Genomic DNA, 20,550 nt, shown 5'->3' on the forward strand with positions numbered 1-20,550 from the left:
AATCATGATTACTATATTTTATCAAATGGTAGTGATGCTACTCTGCTTCGTGTTTAAATGGCACTTTATCTGTGCGAAAGCTGCAGTAAAGCATGATGCAATATCGTCTGTAGTCTAGTTTGTACAATGTCTAGCATATTTTATTCATTGAACTCTCAGGTGACTGTAGAAATCCACTTAGAGTCTGACTCCTCATACAAAACCTCAGACAGAGCAAAAGTGGAGATATGCCCACAAACATTGCCACATGTGATACAATAATCCACTGTCATATTGAAAGCTTGAAAACAGTGTTTGGACTTGATGGGTCTCGTAAAGGTTTCTTGCATTGAAATGGCTTTTGATTGGCCAAAATGGGTATAGGCTATATTGTAAATATTGGCTCTGATCCTTCTAATACAGTAGAAATTTAGCAGTGTATGAATGTGAAAGAAGACCATTGAGTATGAAATATGTAAGCTCGTTTTTTCATTTTTTTTGTTCTGGCAATATTTTTTGTTATCCTTCAGTCTGGCATGCTATGTACCGCCTGTACCATTTTTTTCATGTTTCAAAGACTTTATCAGTCAACAACTTTATAATTGAACCATATCTACACAACTATAAGAAGCAAATGTATTGCCAACCACTGTAATTTGCTGTTATTCAGCATTTGTTAGTCCTCTTACAAAAGAACAGTAACACTCACCTCAACCTCAGAGCAACCTTAGTTTCACAATCTGTTCTATTTCTATTTCTGAGTATTTGAAAGAAATGATCACACCCTATGGTCTCGTGGACTTAATGGACATGCTCACACAGCACCCATTGTAAATCTGGGCCTTTAAGGAAACTTTTCAGTATGAGTTAAATTAATTAGTTATTACATATAATCTAATAGGAAAACGTAAAGTGTTACACATTTTATTGTTGCAGAGAGTATGTATATTTTATAAAATATTTGGAGCTGCTTTTTATCACTTCATTCAAATATGTTGCCTCTTACATGGGAACTACTGAACACACATTTAGAAGTTTATTTTAAAGTGCAATGTATTAAAAATCTAAATGTCTAAATAAAGCTCTGTAAAAGCTTTACTTCCAATTTTGCAACACTTTGTTGTAAGTGTGTCCCATCGAGTAATCAAAAGTTCTACACACTCATGGTCATCATGCTCTGGATGAACATTCTATTAACATTACCGGAAGAATGTTTGTTCATAACTTTGAGAGAACCTTGCCAGAACATTAGCCAAAGTTCTAAGAACATTCCTTGTTAGCTGAGGATTTGGTTCAGCATTGATTAATTTGAATGAAAAACAGCTTGGAGATGCACAACTATATAATTCCATGTTAAATTCACTATAGGAGGTATTTTCATCGATGAAGCAAAATAGACATATCAATAGTAGCATGTTGTTTATTGAACTATTGACATTCAGAACAACAGCATGCAATCGCGCTTGTGTGATATTGCTTAATTATAAATTGATTTGTTTTTAATTTAATTCTGCCATCTAAACTATGCAAAGGTTTACACATGTGGCTCTGAATGGAAAGCAAAATATCTAGAGTAACAGTTAACAGGTTGGTTCATTCATAATATAGTACCTGTTCGTATCAAATGTAGCTTACTGTTGACCATCTGTTATGTGAAACATAAAGTAGATGTTTTTAGGCAATGAGCCTAATGTTACTCTGCTATGGGCTTTTCAGGCTGAATGCCATGTTTCTCTGACCTAATAAGATAGCTTGTGTTAAATGTTCACTTGTAAATGATTAAAGGGTTAATGCAGGCGAGGACAGCTTTAGAGGGGTGCTGATGGAAAATGTGCTGCGGCAGGCTGAAGGGTTAACAGCCGACTGCTCTTTTCCAGTGGGGTGTTTCTCTCTTGCCTTTTCCCTGTAGTAATGCAAGCTGAGCACTGGTCAGGGATGCCCACTGGCTCTCATTAAGAGATGGCAAATCATTATGGATCCCTTCCCCTCCTGCAAAGCTCCCCTAAACCTCTGGCAGCTCACGGCTGTGAGCTATCATTAGCAGATGACAAACCCCATTAGAGTGCCCCCTCTCTGGGCTGGAGTGGATCTGACAAGCCCTCTTTAGCCTTCAACCAGTTCAAAAGCACAAAAAAAAGCATAAAAAAATCCTTTTGGTAAATACACTTAAACAGAAACTCAACAACATTAAGATATTTCCACACTATCACATATGCACATAGCCTGGTTTCTATAGCCACCTTATTTTTAACAAAAGTGTGCGCCAGTTTGTACATTGAATGCACAAAGCTTCCGGTCATCTGCTTTCAGTTATTTTTACAAAGCAAAAACAGCCTGTTATGCTGCTTGATATTGCAAACTAGTATTTCTTATCATATGATTTTAATTCACTATCCTATTCATAAACACACTGGTTTGTAGCACAAATAGTTTTACCATTTACTGCACTTATTTTTCAAGTAATAGAGCAGCTAATGAATCAGAAGTCTTGCACATTCAGAGAAAACAGCTTACTTCTGCATTGCAAAATAAGGTGGATACAGACTTGCAGTACATAAGAACAAGTGGGCTTTTTTCTTTAATTCCTTATTTTTTTGGCACTAGCTTTTTAAACTACTTTTCCACAAAAGTTGGCATGGAAAATAGTATAGTCACTAAGTGTGGATTTTGAATTGTGAAACTGTCTTTGTGCAATAGGTAATAAACCAATGCATGAAACTCTAACTATCTCTCTGTTTTATTTTAAAGCTTGTAGATTGAAAACCTTAAGTAAAGTTTTTTTTCCCCATTTGGATTACTTTGACTTCACAGTCCCACCCTGACAGCCCTCCTCCCTGCACCAGGTTTTAATTAGAGCTATTTGGTCGGGACCAATAGCATTGCTTTCTCAGTCTCCGCAAAGTCTTGCACGCCTACTAATTTGAAGGGATCTTGATGCCTGCAGGACTTTTATATCCTTCCAGGCAGGAGTGTGCAACGCATGCCCACTTTCATGTGGAAAACTTCACATGTGACAAAGAGACTTAGCTGCTTGTAATGTCGCCATTATTGAACCTCAGAGAGGTTTTCAAATGGGCCCTCAGACAGCATCGGTCTGTTTGAGTCTGGATTCAAGTGTGTGCTGCAGCTGTGTACAGCCTAACCCTGAACCAATAAAGACTGTGAAGCCTTGTGTGTACACTTTGTGATTGTGTGTGCACTTATTTATGTGTGTATGAGAGAGGGGGACTTGAAAGGCTTAATGCACAGCTGGGGTAAATTCACTCCAAGGGCGATAGCGAAGAAGGCCTGCTGTTGCCAAAGTGAAAAGCATGGAGAGTCTGTGCAATGGAGTGTGCTTCCATTGTCTGGAAGTAGGGCAGTGGCACAATGAGGCCTGGACCTGAGAGACCATCTCACCTTGGCTGGAGAAAGCTGTTATGTTACAACCATCGATTCACACAAAAATTTTGAGAGTGTCTCTGGCAAACTATTACCTTTGTGGTGTCCTGGATTGCTTTGCAAAAAGAAATCTTGTTAGTAGGCTCACTGACATTTTTAATGTGCTGAAATATGTAATGGACAATGTACAGTCAATTGATCATTATCTCAAAATCCACCTTGACGCAGAGCCGAAAGGAATTTATTTAGCAATAATGAATGGCTGGCGGTACTTATTATTTGGCTATTCACCAAATAAATGGATATGTGTTCATGAAATATTCATTTGTAATATTTGTTTTATTATCTTCAATAAGAAAAAATCGTCCATTACAAGTCGGCATAAATCAAGACGAACACCATCATTTTCACATCAGAATCGATAACTGAGCTGGTGCAAGCTGTTTGTATAAAATGAGATTGTGATGTGATAGAAGAGATATGAAAGTAGCGCTGGTTAAGTTTAGTTATTTTTAACATAAGCACAGGAGCGACCCTTTGTAACTTGAATGTGCGAGGCTTCCGGTGTCAGGCGCTTCCAGTTATTTTTGCTGTACATGAACATTCTGTTATGGTACTTGAAGTTGCAGTTTGTAATTTGATATCATGTTGTATTAATTTCTTATCATAAAAATGAACAAACTGGTTTATTGCGCAAATGTTTTTAACATTTATTGCACTTTATTGCAACAAATGAATCAGAAGTCTCACAGGAAGTAGCTTACTTCCATGTTGAAAAATAAAGTGGATATAGCATTGTTATGGCCAGCTGCTAATAGTAGGAAATATCTGACTGCTGAAAGCTGCGACTGACCAATCAAAATGAAGACGGCTATATCAGAGAGTAAGAATATATGGAACATACAATGAACATTTATATTAAAACTTCTGGAGGAATAACTAAAAGAGCAGAAAGTTGAAATTATACTGAAAATCAAAAGAGAACATCTATCAGAATGTCTATTTCCCCAATGCATTGCCCCACTTTCAGAGGACTTGCTCATTCTCCTGGGGGTCACCTTCACACTATAGCATAATCACACATGGCAGGGAGACATTGTCATCAGCAGAAACCCAGGTCATGCCATCACAATTGAGTGACAACTACATTTGTTTCACTGCTTCTCTTATCTCTACCTCTCCATCATAAATCACTTTTCTATGGCCTGTCTGTCCACCCACTAAGTCCTGTGTTCATGGTCACCTCATGGGTTCCGAAAAAATGAACTCGGTAGATGGGAAATAAGTCAGAAAATTAGTCTGTGTTATCTCGGTAGGATATAGCGCAAGATTGTTTTGGCCAACTACATGGAGCTTAAATTCTAGATGCTGTCTGACAGTATAAAACCATGAAATGGCCAGTGAATCAGACTTTTTCTTTCTCATAATGTTTGAACAGTTGGGTCATGCCATCACAATTGAGTGACAACTACATTTGTTTCACTGCTTCTCTTATCTCTACCTCTCCATCATAAATCACTGGGGGGGGGTTTCTATGGCCTGTCTGTCCACCCACTAAGTCCTGTGTTCATGGTCACCTCATGGGTTCCGAAAAAATGAACTCGGTAGATGGGAAATAAGTCAGAAAATTAGTCTGTGTTATCTCGGTAGGATATAGCGCAAGATTGTTTTGGCCAACTACATGGAGCTTAAATTCTAGATGCTGTCTGACAGTATAAAACCATGAAATGGCCAGTGAATCAGACTTTTTCTTTCTCATAATGTTTGAACAGTTATTTCATGAAGGAAGATTAGTTTGGAAATACAATTACAAGGTTTAAGGAAGCATGATCTTTATTGATTCTTGTGATAAAATATGTTCTACAACTTTACCTGAAAAGTTTTTAAAAGGCAAATATACAATTTCGTTTGATTTTGTCAAAATCCAATTACATTCACCCCCAAACCACAAAACCATATTTCATATAGATTCAAATATATATATAAAAACAGACATATAAACAAATAAGAAACATTACTGCCATGTCCTGACAGAAGCAAGAGATTTTTTTAAATACCTAATTTGTGACAACTTTTTCTCGACATTTTCAGCTGTTTATAAAAAAGAAAAGCAGGCTAATAATTTTTTTTTAGCTTTGTAGCTTCATAATACATGTTTTGTCATTTGTTGCACATTACACTGCAAACATAGGCCTATTCCAGTATGCAGTTTTTTTTCCTGCAAACTAAACTTTGTGTGGTAGAATGAATTTACAAGCAACTGGACTTCCAAACAAATGCCAGTTCCTTAATAGTAAAATTCTACAAGACCTTCTACAATGAGCCAGATAAATGATAAACATACATTGACTCTAAAGCGCTCAGTACTTCACAGTTCACTTGTTCTTTCTCTCTGTGTATTGGGATGCAGAGCCAGTGCAGTGATGGAGAGATTGTTTGTGTTATACTGACATCCAGCGGTAGGCTACTGCATCAATGGACGTTGTTTACGTCCATATTAAACTAGACAATCAGGAATATCGTTTTAATGTGCTTGACCTTTGCCTCTATCTCCGTGTCGTTATCTAGAACTCAAATTCAGTTAGGCTGAAAAATAAATAGCGTTTGAAAAACAAATACTGGAACAAAAGACAAAAGAAGAACTCAAACAGCTTACTTCCTGACACACTCAATATGGCAGACTACTGCAACCAGGTTTGAACTTTCAGTATCAGTGAGACGTAGCGATGTTCATGGGCAAAAGAAACCAAAACTGCCTGAATGACATCTAAACTTAAGCGATGGAAGAAGCAACAGATATGAGTTCCAGCTTTTATTGTAAAGTTACTTGACGCTGAATGCATGAGCGGTGCTCGTGCAGTTAGAGGATGTCGCGCGTTACAGCTGATTTGAAGTATCAAACACTTCTCGAGGTAGGTTTACTGTCAACACTAGCGAGGCAGCTATGGTTTACCAGATTGTAATTGTTCTTGAGATAATAAGCTAATTACCGGTACTGCAGTATTAAGGATGACATACTGAACTAGATATTTCAGTATAGCTGTCCTGTAGGAAATCATAATAAAGTCCCTTATAAAGAATGGATTATCCTTTCAGAATCTTCTGTCATTTTGTTTACGTTGTTTTTGGTAGTGGTGATTAATACCAGGTTCCCACAGTTTTGTTGTAAACACAATGGCTGTTGTAACTGTGGTATTGGTGACCATGGTCAATTTGTCATGTTGAGGTTGTGGTGCATCAGGATCATCTTGTTTACTGATCAGTGATCACTATCTTCATATTTTCCTCAATAGTGTAGTTACTGTTACCCTGATGAGGTGCTTGATGACATCAAAGACGTGACGACAGATTTCCCACACCTGCAGTTATACGTGAACTATTACTGTAAGTTTATCTTTGAAAGCACACCAGGGGTGTGGCTTTCAAGCAGTTTTTATATAAACTCTTAAATTAAAATGTTTGTGAGTGCTGAATTGAAACTTCAGTGTCATCATTTTTTGCAGTAACAGTGAATGCAACAAAACCTCAAGGGCATACAGTACATGCAGACAAAAGTCAGAAGACGGTTAACCAAATTTCATTCATGTCAGATCAGGGCAAGTTATCACATGTATTAATGTTATAAATCTAAACAATTACTTTCAATTTTTGTTTGCCAAAACATTAGTTTTATGTTACTTATGTTGCATTTTACATGTTTGCTGTTCCATGAATTTCTTATGTGTGTCATAATTACTGTTACTTACTCATAATTTTGCTGAAAGGCCTATAATAGTCTAAATACCCCACAATTGGTTTCTTTTTCCCTAAGCTATGTTCAATAGCATTTTTTGTTACCAAGTCATAATGTTTCTTTCAGGATTCTTTGATGAATAGAAAGTTTAAAAGAATAGCATTTATTTAAAATAGATTATTTGATTATTTATAAAATGTTAGTGATGTCGAACGATTAATCGCATCCAAAATAAAAGTTTTTGTTTACATAATATATTGTGTATAATATACGGTGTATATTTATTATATGTAGACAAATACACAAAAATCCATGTATATATTTAAGAAAATATGTTTTGTTTATATATAAAAGATATATATATATATTATACAGGGGGAAGTCGTAGCCTAATGATTAGAGAGTCGGACTCGTAACCCAAAGGTTTTGGGTTCAAGTCTCGTACCGGCAGGGATTGTAGTTGGGGGGAGTGAATGTACAGCGCTCTCTCCCACCTTCAATACCACGACCGAACCCCCAACTGCTCCCCGGGTGCCGCAGCATAAATGGCTGCCCACTGCTCCAGGTGTGTGTGTGTTCACTGCTGTGTGTGTGCACTTTGGATGGGTTAAATTCCAAGTATGAGTCACCATACTTGGCCACGTCACTTCACTACATATATAGATACACACAGTGGGGAAAAAAAGTATTTAGTCAGCCACCAATTGTGCAAGTTCTCCCACTTAAAAAGACATATATTCATGATAAATATAGTAAACACATATTATGTAAACAAAAACGATGCAATTAATCACGATTATCGTTTGACAGCACTAATAAAATGATAAATGTCTCAACTGTCATTTGAGAGATTGAAAGTTTTATTATTTTATTTTATTTTTCTGACTCCAAACTTTTGAATGGTAATGTAGTTATCCTTATGGTTTTCGTTTTTGGTCAGAATGGGTTTGTTTGTGCCTATACTGAAATAGACTTTTAAAAGTAAATGTACACTGAGAAATATTCATGGGTTTACAGACTGTGACAAGTCCATCTCCTCCTATATAATCCATAAAAATTCTCTCAAAACAAGTGTATAACTGCTATGTAGACATTTTGCTTACTGTGCACATTTTCTTGCATGTGTATTTCCTGAGTTCGGTTCTCTTCTCTTTCTACAGTCTATCCCAACAATGATAAGAAGAAGTTGGTTTATTTGGGTGGCACTGTTCCTATAACATATGAAGGTAACTGGTTTCAGTAGCTTTACTATAACCTATAATTAATCCCTTCCAGTGTTTGTAATTGCTTTCCACCAACTACAAATCATTAAATATGTATCATGTTGTTACAAAGGTGCTACGTACAACATTCCAGTTTGCATTTGGATCCACGAGACCCATCCCAAAAACCCACCCAGGTGTTTTGTTTGCCCTTCACCCTCCATGATCATCAATGCTAAAACCAGCAATGTTGATGCCAATGGTCGCGTACTTCTCCACTGCCTCAGCAACTGGAAGATTGTAAGTCAGTTTTATAGTTATTATACATTTTCTTATTTGAAGTTATTAATGTATATATTTCATTCTGGATTTAAATGTTTGATTTTCAGGGCTGGTCAAACTTGTCGATAGTTCTGGAAGAGATGATTGCCGCCTTTCAACGTGAAACTCCTCTTTTTGCCACCCATCCAGTCCGAACCCCTCCACAACAAGCAAAACACCTGCCGGCTGAACTGGTAGTTCAACCGAATCCTGTTTTGTCTTATGGCAGGTCAGTGCTTGTTTGAGTTTCAGTTCAGTCATTCTTATCAAAAGCATTTGACACTAGTCTCTCAGTTTAGCCCCTTTTTAATGATCTGTGGATACTGATGTAATCTTCAATCTTCTATTTGTTTGATTGTGCCGCAGCTGGCCACATACAGGCAGCAGTTCAGTGCAAAAAATGTCACCAGTTCAACATGGAGCATCCAACTCATCTGTGCCTCAGCATGCCAGCAACAGTAAGCATTGATTTTCTGCTGAATACTATCTTGCATGGATACTTCAGATTTTCAGTTTTATTAAAACAATATTTTGTACTCTCTATATACCAATTTTAGTGTCACTGAGATACTATTATAGTCTTTATTAATATTTTGAATTAGTTTTTTTTATTTTTTTTTGTAATTTTATTGTGTTTTTTGTATTTTTATTTATTATTATTAGTTTTTTTAATATATCAATGTTTTTATTTATTTTTATTTTAGGTTTAGTTATTTTAGTACATCAAGTTGAACTAAATGAAAATGAGAAAGGTTGCCTTTGCAACTAGCTGAAATAAAATAAAATATATAAAAAATGTAAACTTTTTTTTATTGAACCTATATTCCAAAGCAACACATCTCAGAAGATTTTTCAAGTGAGTTTAAGTTATTTTTTATATATTTTAGAATTCTGTTTATATTTTATTTTATTTCAGTTAACATATATTTTATTTATATTTTAATTAACGAAAATGGTGTTTTGAGATGGTAACCTTCATTTGTGCTGTAATGTGCCAGTTGATCGCCACAGCTCAGTGTGTCAGAGCATGTGCGAATCTATGATCTTTAGTAGATTGATAGACAAAGCTGAAATCTCCATCTTGAAAGCATGCTGATCTAATACACTGTTTAAATGTATTTGTTTAGTGTCATAAATTGTTTCAGACTTTCATTTTCTATTCCTGGCTAACCATAAGGTTTCTTTTCCTAGGCCTACCCAAGAGTACAAAGTCCCAGATAAACCTGAATCAAGCCAGTGAAACAGAGATGAGTGGGGTAAGGAGATCATATATGCAAGAGCTGCTGGATTTCGGGATCACGTTTGGTGCTCAAGCTTTGGAGACTAACCACCAAACAAACCCATTTATTTCTCCTGCCTCAGGTAATATGTTTTTTTTTATTATTATTATTCAGTTGTAATATTTTAAAACACCCTTAGTAGATTTTTGAATTAATTAAGGATTATCTCTGCTTCAGCTCCCACCAGCAATGCTTCTAATGTTGATGACATAGACAACCTGTTCAAAAGCCTTCAATTACAAAGAGTTGTCAACATGTACCAGTTGAGCAACAGGGAGAAAGGTAAATAACATAATTTAACAGTGTTTTTAAAGACTTGATGAAGTGAGTAAAAAAAGGTGTTTTTTTATTCTAAAAGATGACAAAATTAACTTCTTGCCAGTGTTTGCATTTATAATTGTTCCATAAAAGAGCTTTTCTCTAAACTAAAAATTACAATTCATCTACAAAGTTTTGTTCAATCAATTTATCTCTAAAGTGTAAATGTCCCTTTCCATAATAATGGTTCAAGAATTCAATAGTGCCTGCCCACTTTTTCAGCAGCCTTGGTTCAGTAGTATTTTTTTCCATAGAGATTGTTTTTTTAAAGTTAGAAACCATGAATCAAACCAACCAGCTACAAAATTAGAAACTTTGCACAACATTAGAAATTTTAAAAATTGATCAAAAAGACAAAGGTACTTGATGGCTTTAATGAGAGAAAGAACTACAATTCTACTTGCAATGCTTCATGGGAGTTCCTTCATAATATTTTGCTTGTTGCAGTTGTCTGATTTGTGGACATTTATTTGTAGAATTACAGGTCAGGTAGTTTCACACTGGAAATTCTACTTTTTACCATGATTATTTAAACATTAAGTTGAAATAATACAGTTTGATGGCTTCAACAAAAGCATATACCTTCGATTAACAACCTCAAAGCTCACAGTAGGTCTTACTTTAAGGGTTTATAAGTTTTTGTTAACAATGAATTCCACGATGAAGAAAACCTTCCGGAACCCAACCTTTGTACTCTATAACATCATCCGCAGACTAGAAAGTAGCAAATCAAGCAGCTTCAATATGTTCCACACAAGTCCTGTTTCAGTCAGAAATACATCAACAGAGGAATCGTCTTAGCAGTTTTACTGGATCTTTAAAAAAATATATAAATGAACTTGACATCCAGTTTCTGGATGTATTTTTCATTATCTGTATCTGCATATGTATTAAACATATGTGCAGCATGGCATGCAAATGATTATAATGTTTTTTCCAGTTTGTACTGGGGCCTCTTACACACTATTGTGTAAAACAATGCAGACAATACACTGAACTTAAAATGACTCAAATTTTTTCATAGATGTTCATCATGCTGGAGGAGTGTGGCAGGATTGTGGTGGTGGAGTTCAATCAGGCTTAGTGGATGACCGTCACAAAGTGGTGGTAAGCCGGCTTCCTGTGGACGTCTCTCCCAGCAAGATGAAGAACAAGCTCACCATCTTCTTCCAGCGGAGGCAAAATGCAGGAGGAGAGGTTCTAGATGTCAAATATCCTGCAGCACTGCCAGACCAGGCCTGGGTGCTCTTCAGACGCCAAAGAGGTACTATGGAACAACACTGTTAACCTCCACTAAATGAAAATTTACTATTTCAGTGAAAAGTTTACTGTTCACTTTTGTGTTTTTCCAGACGCAGAGCATGTTCTGAGGCAGCCCGACAGGGTGATTACCATTAATGAGCAGCAGTTTCTTATTCAGCTGAAGAAGTTTGAGGACATGGAGGTAAGAGGAGGCCAAATCAGGATAGCCCTTCACCTATTTTTTACGCACTCATTTTGTACAGGATTGCATTACACAAAGAACCTACTTTCAGATCCCAGGTGGTATTCAAGGTGAGAAAGCTGAAATGTTTAGGAGCATCTTGAGTCTGGAAGAGTGCAGTTTCAGCTCCACGGATGTCCTGGAAGCAGTGCAGTCATGCCGAGACCTCCCCTCTGCTCTGAAATATCTCTGCCGTGATTGCCCTATATGCCAGGAGCAAGTGTCCTTCAACAGGGTGAGAATAAATTCATTGTGTTCATGACCTAAAAATATGCAACCACATAAATTGTGTTATTTACCTCAAATTATTATGCAATATATGAATATTATTGATATTTAATGATTTTTAAAAATGTAATTCATTATTGTTGTCAAAATTAGCGTGTTAACGCATGCGATTAATTTTTTCAGTTTAACAGTTAAAAATATTTAACACCGTTAATGCAGGTGCGGAGCTAGGGTTGGCCACCCCACTCACAACTGCTGCTTCTGTCTCTTTTTTCAAGACAAGAATATCATTTATTTAGACGCAGAATGTCTTTACAACCACATCAAATGGGAGATTTTTCAGACGCGCACTCCAACTTCACCTCAGTGCTAGTCAAACGAGTGCGGAAAAGGTACAGGTGACGAGGGAGCTTCAGTAGAATGACAGTGAACTGTGGTCAGATGAGATACTGTACTCGTAGCATGTGCTCTTCAATTGCACACACAAATACGGTGGCATGTGCTGTATTAGATTAAGCACTGTATCATATTAAAGTGCAAATAAAACTATGAGCATGCAATGTCGTAGTTATGTCATCAGTTAACTCATGAAGTTACCAAAAAAGGTGATTAAAGCTGCCTTAAAACTCTTCATGTAAGTATTTTTTTTATAAGAGTCACATTTAAGAAGAACATGTCTCTGAAATGCAGTGGTTTCAAAACTGTCCTGGAACACCCGGTTCAACTCGTCAGCTCATTAGCAGACTTTAAGAACTGAAGTGGGTCAGTAAAGGTTAAGAGTTGTGAGAAAATACGATGCGTGTCAGATCCGCATCGTGTTCTTCAGTGACAGCTCTTAAAACAGCCAAAATAACGTAATTACCCAGCTGCTGTGATGCTTGAATAAAAAAAAAATAAAAGAAAAAAAGAGCTTTAAGGATTCATCTATATTTAATTTAGTGTTTGATAACTTTATTCAATTTCTGTATATTTCCTCCTTGCTGAAGGGCACAGGTAGCTAAATATGACATATATTATAATGGGTTTATGTGAAGATTGTTTTAAATCAAATAAAATGCAGCTTTAGTGATCATAAGCGACTTGTTTCAAAAATCATATTATTATAATATTTAATGATTATAGTTGAATGATTAATGCATATTTAGGACTTGTTCGCTTTATAGGAACATTACATTTTATTATTTTATTTATATTAAACTTTCTCTCTCTGGTCCGAAGACATCAGCCATCCTTATTAATTGAGTCCTGATTTTAGTTATGTCATATTTTACACATTTGATTTGGATAATAGACCGTAGGCTATCTTTCATTCCTAAATGTAGTATCTGCCTCTCTTTTCTTTTTTCAGATGGTTACCATGACACACTGCTCTTGCACATTCTGTGAGAGCTGTTTTAAGAAGTACTTCTCCTCTGTCATTAAAGAGAAGAATATAGTACATGCTGTGTTTAAGAAGAACATGTCTCTGAAATGCAGTGGTTTTCAAAACTGTCCTGGAGCACCCAGCACTGTCTCCCTCATCTAAAACACCCGGTTCAACTCGTCAGCTCATTAGCAGACTTTAAGAACTGAAGTGGGTCAGTAAAGGTTAAGAGTTGTGAGAAAATACGATGCGTGTCAGATCCGCATCGTGTTCTTCAGTGACAGCTCTTAAAGCAGCCAAAATAACGTAATTACCCAGCTGCTGTGATGCTTGAATAAAAAAAAAATAAAAGAAAAAAAGAGCTTTAAGGATTCATCTATATTTAATTTAGTGTTTGATAACTTTATTCAATTTCTGTATATTTCCTCCTTGCTGAAGGGCACAGGTAGCTAAATATGACATATATTATAATGGGTTTATGTGAAGATTGTTTTAAATCAAATAAAATGCAGCTTTAGTGATCATAAGCGACTTGTTTCAAAAATCATATTATTATAATATTTAATGATTATAGTTGAATGATTAATGCATATTTAGGACTTGTTCGCTTTATAGGAACATTACATTTTATTTTGTATTTTATATTAAACTTTCTCTCTCTGGTCCGAAGACATCAGCCATCCTTATTAATTGAGTCCTGATTTTAGTTATGTCATATTTTACACATTTGATTTGGATAATAGACCGTAGGCTATCTTTCATTCCTAAATGTAGTATCTGCCTCTCTTTTCTTTTTTCAGATGGTTACCATGACACACTGCTCTTGCACATTCTGTGAGAGCTGTTTTAAGAAGTACTTCTCCTCTGTCATTAAGGAGAAGAATATAGTACATGCTGTGTGTCCCCTGTGTAATCTTCCCGATGTACAAAGAGGCCGCAAGGAGGAGTCTATGGAGTACTTCAGTCTACTCGACACACAGGTGTGGAGCTCCAAACAGGGTTTTTTTTGGCCCATATGAAATTGAATATTGAATATGACTAACTGTAAATCATTTTGTATGTGTAGATCAGGTATTATTTGAACCCCCAGATCCATGAGCTCTTTCAGAGGAAGCTCAGAGACCAGGCACTGCAGGAAATGCCCAATTTCCGCTGGTGTGCACATGTAAGTTCTATTATTCGCAGATATTTCATACAATTTAATTTCCGGTCTGACCATGATAGCGATTTTTGTCTGTTTATATTTTTGTTGTCTTTGTTTTTTAGTGTTGCTTTGGGCTCCTTCATGAAGCAAACAGGCTGAGGATGGATTGCCCCAGCTGTGGGAAAAGCACATGCTTTCAATGTAAAAGGCCGGTAGGTTTTTCCTTTACAAACAACAATACTTTGCATCATATGCCTTAGTCTTCCAACCAAAGTGTGAGTTTTTAGCTGTCATGAAGTTCTGTTATATAAGCTGTATACTTTGCAGGTCTAACTTTAAATTATAAACTTGGTATTTTGTATAAGTATTAACTTAGCAATTAATGAAAAAAAATATTTACAATACTGTGCAAAAGTTTGGGGCCAATAATATGATGACTGGAGTGGCTACTGAAAATTCAGCTTTGCCATCACATGAATAGATTACAATTTAAAAAGGAATTAAAATAAATAAATGCAACCTTGGTGAGCATAAGTGACTTCTTTCAAAAACATTAAAAAAAAAAAACATTTAAATTGTAATAATATTTCCCAAATTTGCTGTGCTTTTGAACGGTGGTGCATATATAAATAATATTATTTTATAAATGTTTAAATAAATTTTATAAATTATTTTTAAATGTTTGAGACATACTAAACAGACATTCTAGAGATAAAATGTAGAATTTGGGTCATTGAAAATGTTGGCCAGACAAGTAAACATCTGAACTAAACCATTCTTACTGTTGAGCCCCTGCATTGTGCTGGTACTTGTAATCTCATATTGATGGAGGCTGTTGATCTGGTTGTTTGTTGTCTAGTGGGCTTCACAGCATGAAGGAATCTCATGTGAGAAGTTCAAAGAGTGGGAGCAACTCAACAGCCCCGAGTACCAAAACTCAAGGCTGGAGCAGCTCCTCAGCAGGAACAAAATAGGTCAAACAAAAACTCTCACTGAAGCTTCTTGGTTCAAAGTGTCTTTTTGGAACTTTCCCAGGTTGTAACGTTCTCCTTGCCCCTTTCAGACTGTCCAAAATGCAAATTTCGCTTCTTCCTGGCCAGAGGAGGCTGTTTGCATTTCAAATGCACTCAGTGCCAGCACGAATTCTGCGGAGGCTGCAGTCAGCCATTTAAACAAGGCTCTGTAAGTTTAGTTCTCTCAGCAGTCGTCATTATAGTTACCACAGAGCTCTGTGTCAATTAATGAGCATCTGTTGTCCTTGCAGGCCTGTACTTTTTCTACTGAGTGCGGAGCTAAGGGGTTACATGCTCATCACCCTCGAAACTGTCTATATCATCTGAGAGACTGGAGTGTTCCAAGACTACGGACCCTGCTGCAGGTTATAGATGTCTTTACTGTGATCTAGCATAAACTAGAAGCCACCATCATACCCTGCCATGGTTATACTGGCTAAACCACTTTTATTTATCTTTTCAGCTCTATGGGGTAACACATCCCCTCATGTTCAGCCCCAAAAATATAGCAGGGAGACACTCTAAAGGTACATCATTTGGTTTGAGATATGCCTACATGTGAATATTGTATGTTCAGATTAATGATGCACCAGAATTGTGGCACCTGAAAATTTGTCCAAAGCAGCAATTTTCAGTTTCGGTTTGGAGGACTGAAATTATTGGCAGAAACAGTGATGTTTAATTAGCGTTTTGACTGTGTTCAATTTTGGTGTTTCGGCAACAAAATTTATTTAGTTGCATCACTAGTTTAGATGTGTCAAACTACACTTGAAATACAGTACATCTTCAAATGTGTCCCTTGTAGGTATTTGTGGTGTAATGGAGTTCCAAGAATCGGGAGCTGTGAAGGAGGAGCCATGTGGACGAACAGCTGTCCCAGAGTACAGTGGTTACTGCACGTAAGGAACGCTTGCTCTGATAATTCTTTTATCATTCATGTTCTTCCATATATACAATAAACTCAAGAGATTTTCTCAAATGTTATGCTCACTTTTAGGGTACATTATAAAGAGTGTCTGGTGGAGTTAATAAACAACAATGCACTGGACCCTGTGGTACTGTTAGATGGTGCAGAGTTGAAGGCAGAAATGGATCGCTGGAAAGTGCCAGTCCCAGAAAAACAACCTTTAGAACCAGATCAAAGGTACGAGGACAGACTTCGGCAGGTTAGTGCATACTGACATCAAATCATTCATGTTACTATGTAGAACAAAGCATAATTTGTGCACTTAATAGTTAAACTGACATATCCTGTTATTTGAGATAATTACATTCACATTTTTGCAATTTATTTATTAAGGGAGTGAACTAATTGAAAATTATAATGCCATAGAATGAACATTTTTGTGGTTTTCATTGCTCCACCGTAAAGGTGCATTCATTCTGCTGTTGTCCTACTTTAATTACTGACAACTACTTCCACAATGCTGCACTACCATCTATCAACGTGGATCGGCATGAGTTTTGTATACATTACACTGGTACTGGTTTTATAGAACTTTCTCAGGGATTAAAGTTCATCCCCGCCACAGCTGCAGCTTCTCAGTGACAACATTGTGATGCCGCTCACATTATTCATTGTCGGGTTATTAGCAGAGAACACAGAGCAGAACTTGAATTTCGGCGCTGGATTGCGGCTATTAATACCAATTCTACTCATTCCTGCAGGTTCCGCGCTTATAACACGATGACAGATGATGGAACGTACCATTTCATTTGCACATGCTTTTGAGTCTTGAGAACTCACTCACGCGCTCTAATTTTCTGTGCGCCCACAGATCGCGATAAGGAGAGTGACAACTTTTAATAGTTATTAAGGGAGTTTGCAAATGGAATATTGATTTAATACAACAGTTCAATAAACAAGTACTGCCTGATTTTGCTCTGTTTCTTCAACGAAAATAGTTCCAAATATAGTAACAGCTCAGCAGCTGCGCATCTCTAAAAGCAAACACAGCGGTGTTTAATTCATTCAATGAAAGTGCGTGTTTGAACGAATCTAGTGAGTCAGTGATTCATGATTACCCATTCATCTCTTTCTTCATTCCTGAATGAATCAGCGGTTCGAACGAATCAATTGAATGAATGATAAAGTGATAAAACTAGTGACTTGCCGCCACCTGCTGGCGGATTTAGTTTCATTTTTAGCGTATAATTTCAGTTATTTAAATGACAAGAGCTCCTAAAAAGAAAAGTAAGCATAGAGCCATGTGTAACAGTATATTAGATCCGTGCATGAGGTCTTAAAGAGACAGCAGCCTAAATAAATCTCCTGCTGCCTTTCATTATACAGTGAAGACTAACCAGTGTTATTTTACAGTAGAATAGATTGTAGTTAGACCTAACTGAAAAAAATGAAAGTACTGTTAATTTAATTTGTATCTTATTGTTTTTGTTTGTGCTATTGATTGTCATTCATTTATTTGTTCTTATTTTATTATTTACTTGTCTTTTTTAGTTAAAATAAATTCAATTCTAAGTGCACCTGATTCTTGGGTGGGGAGGGAGCATGGTCCATGAGAAATAGTCCTGCCACCACAGCTGGAAAAAATCCTAGGAAACACTGCATACATTTAATAAATTGATAAATGCCATTACAAAGGTAAAAAGAAAATGCCCCTGTAAACCACTTTGAGTCAAATGTCACCTCATATTAGGAAGGCTAGTTTTTTATCAGATTTTTTTATTATTGATCAGAAGGTGCTCCTAAATTTTTTTAACTAGGAGGACAAGCGCTCCTAATTACAAGAAAAAAACTGCTCTTAAACTGGGTGTGACAGGTATGGCTGTGGAATGGGGTTTGGCTGAGGAAACATTTTCAGTCAAAAATTTTTTTTTTGCTTTAACCCCTGCGTTCTACACAATAATTACTTACCTGTCCAGCACAAAAAACTACTTTGGCATCAGATCTTTTCAACTTGTGTATGCCGTACCAATGTTTAATCTTTTGTTTTTCTTTTTCTTTGGCTTCAAAACTTTTTTACCGCTGCAGAAGTACCAATTCTTCCATTGTCTCCACTGATAAAGCACAATAAATAATGTGTTTGTTTTTCTAATTTATGCTCTTCGCATCACCAAACAACACTGCGCTACAAGTGAAAAACTACAGGTTACATAATTTCAACATGGTGAAATAACAGGAGGGCGAGAACCGCACCTTTAAGATGATTACACATTTTAATTTGAAACACTTAATACATTTATAATTATTTTAAGAATTACAATTTTATTATTTGTTATTACAAGAAAAAACTGCTCTTAAACTGGGTGTGACAGGTATGGCTGTGGAATGGGGTTTGGCTGAGGAAACATTTTCAGTCAAAATATTTTTTTTTGCTTTAACCCCTGCGTTCTACACAATAATTACTTACCTGTCCAGCACAAAAAACTACTTTGGCATCAGATCTTTTCAACTTGTGTATGCCGTACCAATGTTTAATCTTTTGTTTTTGTTTTTCTTTGGCTTCAAAACTTTTTTACCGCTGCAGAAGTACCAATTCTTCCATTGTCTCCACTGATAAAGCACAATAAATAATGTGTTTGTTTTTCTAATTTATGCTCTTCGCATCACCAAACAACACTGCGCTACAAGTGAAAAACTACAGGTTACATAATTTCAACATGGTGAAATAACAGGAGGGCGAGAACCGCACCTTTAAGATGATTACACATTTTAATTTGAAACACTTAATACATTTATAATTATTTTAAGAATTACAATTTTATTATTTGTTATTCTACCTAACAGTATTTGTTTGCAAAGTCTTAGAATCAATCAAATCAATACAATCTTAAATACATAAAAGCTCACACTGTGATATTGCAATTATGTGTATGACAATTAAATTGTAACTGCCCTTTTTCAAATAAAGTGTTGCATCCTTTTAGATCTTAAAAGAGAGGGTTAGTCTGACCAGCGGTGCAGCTCCTGGATTGAAGGCAGCTGCTCCTCCCACACCGTCCCCCTCTTCTCCTCCTGCGGCTGGAGCTCCGTGGTACTCCATCTTGAGCAGGGCCGTTTCTGAGGACTCCCAGCAACTACTGCTGCTGACTGATTGAAGAGCATATCAGAGCACATGGACTTTATATGCAATTCTGCTGTCACTATTAACATTAACGGAGTGACAACTCTGGATCCAACAAAATAGTTTTTTCAATAGGCTACATTATTATGAAAAAAGAAAGTGTTTCTTACCCATTAAAGGGGTCATATGATGCTGCTAAAAAGAACATTATTTGGTGTAATGAAATGGTTATGCGGTTTAAGGTTCAAAAAACACATTATTTTCCACATACTGTACATTGTTGTTTCTCCTCTATGCCCCGCCTTTCTGAAACGCGTCAATTTTTACAAAGCTCATTGGTCTGAAAAGCGAGGTGTGCTCTGATTGGCCAGCTATCCAGTGCGTTGTGATTGGCCGAATACCTCAAGCGTGTGACGGAAATGTTACGCCCCTTACCATACTGCGATGCCCTGTCCGGCCGAAGCGACGAGACAAAAACGTTAAAACCCATTATAAACGAGGCATTCGTTGCATCCAGTAGGGACATAATTACGGATTATAATGACTTATACTGTCTTTTTACGCATTGCGTTGCATCGCGCCGCATAAACATAAAACCATATCTGCATTTGTGATCGGAGAAATGACAAACTCTACACTACCCAAAAAACTCGCGTTTGAATCGTTAGTGGCAAATTCTTTAAATATAAAAAACTTACTTACAGTCTGTGAGTCAGAACAGCCGGCATTGTAGTCTACTCTATCAGGATCAGGAAACAGTCCTCCATAAAATGCGCTGGACACATCTGAATATTTGGGTTGAACTGTTCTGGAACAGTGTTGTAAATACAACTTAAACACTGATTTCTAGTCGTGTCCTCTTTTGGAAGGTAGCTCTTTTACAAAGTAGTTTCGCTTTCACAACGAAACACAGCGTCACACACCGCGGCCTAGAGTGAGCAGAGGCCGGGGGCTAGAGTGAGCAGAGGCTGATGGGCTTGAGAACGCCGCAGCCGGCGGATTCGACGAAGGAGTGTCCGGAGGGCTTGCGGCAACCACATGTGACGACCCCGGGCTGGACTCCGCTTCGTCCACGGTGAA

The 20,550-nt window shown here is 36.8% G+C and overlaps 1 protein-coding gene across 1 annotated transcript; it reads left to right on the plus strand.

Moving 5' to 3' along the window:
• Positions 1-6,112: 6,112 nt before the first annotated feature.
• Positions 6,113-19,701, plus strand: LOC107602534 (uncharacterized). Its single transcript, XM_016295055.1, has 21 exons — positions 6,113-6,272; positions 6,654-6,744; positions 8,254-8,319; positions 8,429-8,595; positions 8,685-8,845; positions 8,983-9,074; positions 9,808-9,978; positions 10,074-10,178; positions 11,239-11,478; positions 11,567-11,658; positions 11,750-11,932; positions 14,089-14,268; positions 14,355-14,453; positions 14,555-14,644; positions 15,292-15,406; positions 15,496-15,614; positions 15,697-15,810; positions 15,909-15,972; positions 16,251-16,344; positions 16,443-16,611; positions 19,334-19,701. Exons 1-21 carry the CDS (start codon positions 6,228-6,230, stop codon positions 19,502-19,504), a joined length of 2,628 nt encoding a protein of 875 aa, XP_016150541.1. The 5' UTR covers positions 6,113-6,227; the 3' UTR covers positions 19,505-19,701.
• Positions 19,702-20,550: the final 849 nt, after the last annotated feature.

The sequence above is a fragment of the Sinocyclocheilus grahami genome, unplaced genomic scaffold, assembly GCF_001515645.1.
Source record: "Sinocyclocheilus grahami isolate Dianchi unplaced genomic scaffold, SAMN03320097.WGS_v1.1 scaffold329.1, whole genome shotgun sequence".
NCBI lineage: Eukaryota > Metazoa > Chordata > Actinopteri > Cypriniformes > Cyprinidae > Sinocyclocheilus > Sinocyclocheilus grahami.

Bases quoted from the DNA above. Each gene is read 5' to 3' on its own strand.
- LOC107602534 (XM_016295055.1), top strand. From the start codon at position 6,228: ATGTCGCGCGTTACAGCTGATTTGAAGTATCAAACACTTCTCGAG. The intron at 6,745-8,253 runs GTAAGTTTATCT...CTCTTTCTACAG, and splicing joins GTTATACGTGAACTATTACT to TCTATCCCAACAATGATAAG. The intron at 8,596-8,684 runs GTAAGTCAGTTT...TTTGATTTTCAG, and splicing joins GCCTCAGCAACTGGAAGATT to GGCTGGTCAAACTTGTCGAT.